General features: G+C 50.0%; 1 protein-coding gene across 1 annotated transcript; it reads left to right on the top strand.

The window, feature by feature from the left end:
• The first annotated feature begins 1,510 nt into the window (after positions 1-1,510).
• On the top strand, positions 1,511-2,517 carry LOC119339025. Its single transcript, XM_037611211.1, has one exon. It carries the CDS (start codon positions 1,511-1,513, stop codon positions 2,345-2,347), a length of 837 nt encoding a protein of 278 aa, XP_037467108.1. The 3' UTR covers positions 2,348-2,517.
• Positions 2,518-2,717: the final 200 nt, after the last annotated feature.

The raw sequence follows: 2,717 nt of genomic DNA, 5'->3' as shown, positions 1-2,717 counted from the left end.
AAGATATGTATAAGTTGACACTTTTTTGAAGGTAACATATGCCTTATTCATAAACAGGAGTAAGGTACAACCATAGATACCAACCTGCTAAAACCAGAAAGACAATAGAACCCTTGCAATAGCCTAGAAGAACCCCAGTCAAGAAAGAAAATTACAGTCAAGACCGAAGAATCCCCTGAGCTAGATGCCAACATTCGTCACTCGCCTCCGGCACCACCACAATGGCTACCGAAAAAAGGGGACATAACCACTTTTGACGTGAGCTCGATGTGGCTCCATCATTGATCTGCAATTTTTCATATCTCCAAAGTAGCTCGGTAAAGATGTAGCCATTGCCATTTAAAGAATCTAGTAATGGCAACAACCCGAACACGCCATCAAACTCCAAGTCTAGCACCCCCCAACGACATCGAAGGAGGAAACCTGACGTGTCAGCCTTCTACCATGATCCACTACCTTCCAGCTACCGCCAATGTAGATTGCCGTCTGTACTGGCTCCTAAACCTCCTGTGCTTTGCGCCAACGCCGAGCGAACACGGTCGTAAAGGGGAAGCCTGATGTCACAAGCCCACCACAAGAATATTGCTCCCGCTACCTTGTCCTTGTTTGAAGCCTTGAATAGACACCCAAATGGCCAAATCCATCACCGACCATAGATCAGAACGCCTCGTTATTAGATAAGGAACTACAACTTCTTTGTTCTGCGTTGTCGTAGTCGCCGTTGAGGCCAATATGTCAAACAAACAATCTAAATCAGAAGAATATTTAGGGGGCAAAAAAACACAAGAAAATCATCTGATATTGTAAACGAACACATGCACAATAAAAAAAATGATGTTGCATTACTACAACATGGTTTGTCTGTCCTTCGATAAGGGAGGAGCGATGACGACGGCATTGCCTTCGGCTCGCTCCATTGCTTGCAGTCATCGCTGGATGGTCTACGAACTTGGATGTATTTTTTTCTTCTAGTGTTTTTTTACCATCTTGACAGTTGATGAGTAGCTTGAAAGTTTTTCTCACAAAGAAAAAAGAATCAATTTTTTAAAAAATTAATCATACTTTCTTTGTAAACTAATATAAGACTTCAGTGATCTAAACGCTCTTACATTAGTTTACATAGGATTAAAAAAAAGATGATTGACAAATGAACAATGGACCGAAGAGAGTGGGTTGGGCGTGTACGGGCGTGTTAGTTAAAAACTGTCATGGTTACGGTCTGCTGCGTAGGATCGAGATCGGTTGGCCAGCAAGACGTCAACACGCGTTTAGGAGACGCCGCCGACCATTGGACGCCTTTTTGCCGGTTAGGACAGTACGCTAACTTGTTGGAATTTCCCTCGAACTGGCCAACTGGGGCAGTACGCTAACTTAGCCATGAATTTCCCCGCAGCGCCAGTGGTTGCTTGGGAGCGTGGACTTGCGCGCCACTCCTGGAAACTCTATAAATAGAAGTGCCCGGCATTCGCTTTGCCCAGAGAGTCCAGACATTTGCCGGCCGGCGAGAACCATGAAGATCAAGAAGAGTATCGTGAGCGCTCCTCCGGCGCCGCCGGCTGAGATCGCCTCCCACCCCATCCATCCTGAGCACAAGCTGCTGCTTGTCACCACCGATGACGTGGAGTTCAGGTGCGACGGCTGCAAGGAGAGGTGGGCCGGCGGGAGGTACACCTGCGAGCACTACGGCGAGCAGCAGCAGCACCGCGACTGCGGCTTCGACCTCCACATCGGCTGCGCGCTCGCGCCGGACGTGCTGGAGATCCCTCTGTTGTTCGAGGGGTGCGCGTTCGTGCTCCTCCACGAGCCCCCGCCTCCCGACCCCGCTGACCACAGGGTCTGCGACGCGTGCGGCGAGAAGGTGCTCGGCCTCGTGTACCACTGCTTCGACCGCGACCTCGACCTCCACCCGTCCTGCGCGCGCCTGCCTCAGAGCGTCGACCTCGACGGCCTCACCTTCGAGCTCTGCCGCGACCACGTGCCGAGCCGGAGCTGCGTCCTCTGCAAGGGGCGCCGCTGCCGGCGCAAGTTCTTGTCGTATCGCTCTGAGTGGGACGGCGAGGCCGTTTACCTGCACGTGGCCTGCGTGAAGGAGATGGCTTACGAGAGCCTCAAGTCCGGCCACGGCAGCCATGAGGGCGGCGGGAAGATGGTCGTGCAAGCGAATAAAGCCCCGTCTTTGAAGGTGGCGCTGGCGCTGAAGAAGGCTCAGACTAGCACCAAGCGCTTCAAACGTTTCCTTAAGATTGTCGGATTCTTCGCTCGCGTCGTCATCGGCGTGATCTTTGGGGACCCGACGGCGATGATCGCTGCGGTTGTGGAGGTTGTCTTCTCCGGCGGCGGCGGATAGCGGGTTGTTCTACGGATGTGTCATCTTTGGATGTTTTTGTACAAAGAAGTTTGTATCTACTGGCTGTCATGTCAGATTGTAAGATAAACAATTTTGGGAGGATTTAGGTGTTTGCTTTGTTTTACTCTTATTACCCATGTCGTCGCTCGACTGTTCAAGCTCAATTCATCGAGAGAGAAAATGTACTGGGATTTATCGTGAGTGTTCGTCCATAAGTTGGCTGAAAAATATTATTTCTTTCAGTCACTAACTCACTAAAAAAAAACTATACATAAGGAGGCAGGCGCTAAGTTCACATACTCATAAAAAATAAGTGTTGCTACTTTCGCATTTTTGTTGCATCTACCATGGCATGGATCAGTTTTTTTTT

Source organism: Triticum dicoccoides, chromosome 7B, assembly GCF_002162155.2.
Source record: "Triticum dicoccoides isolate Atlit2015 ecotype Zavitan chromosome 7B, WEW_v2.0, whole genome shotgun sequence".
Taxonomy (NCBI): Eukaryota; Viridiplantae; Streptophyta; class Magnoliopsida; order Poales; family Poaceae; genus Triticum; species Triticum dicoccoides.
The sequence above is the reverse complement of the archived record's forward strand: the minus strand, read 5'-3'. Positions and strand labels throughout refer to the sequence as shown.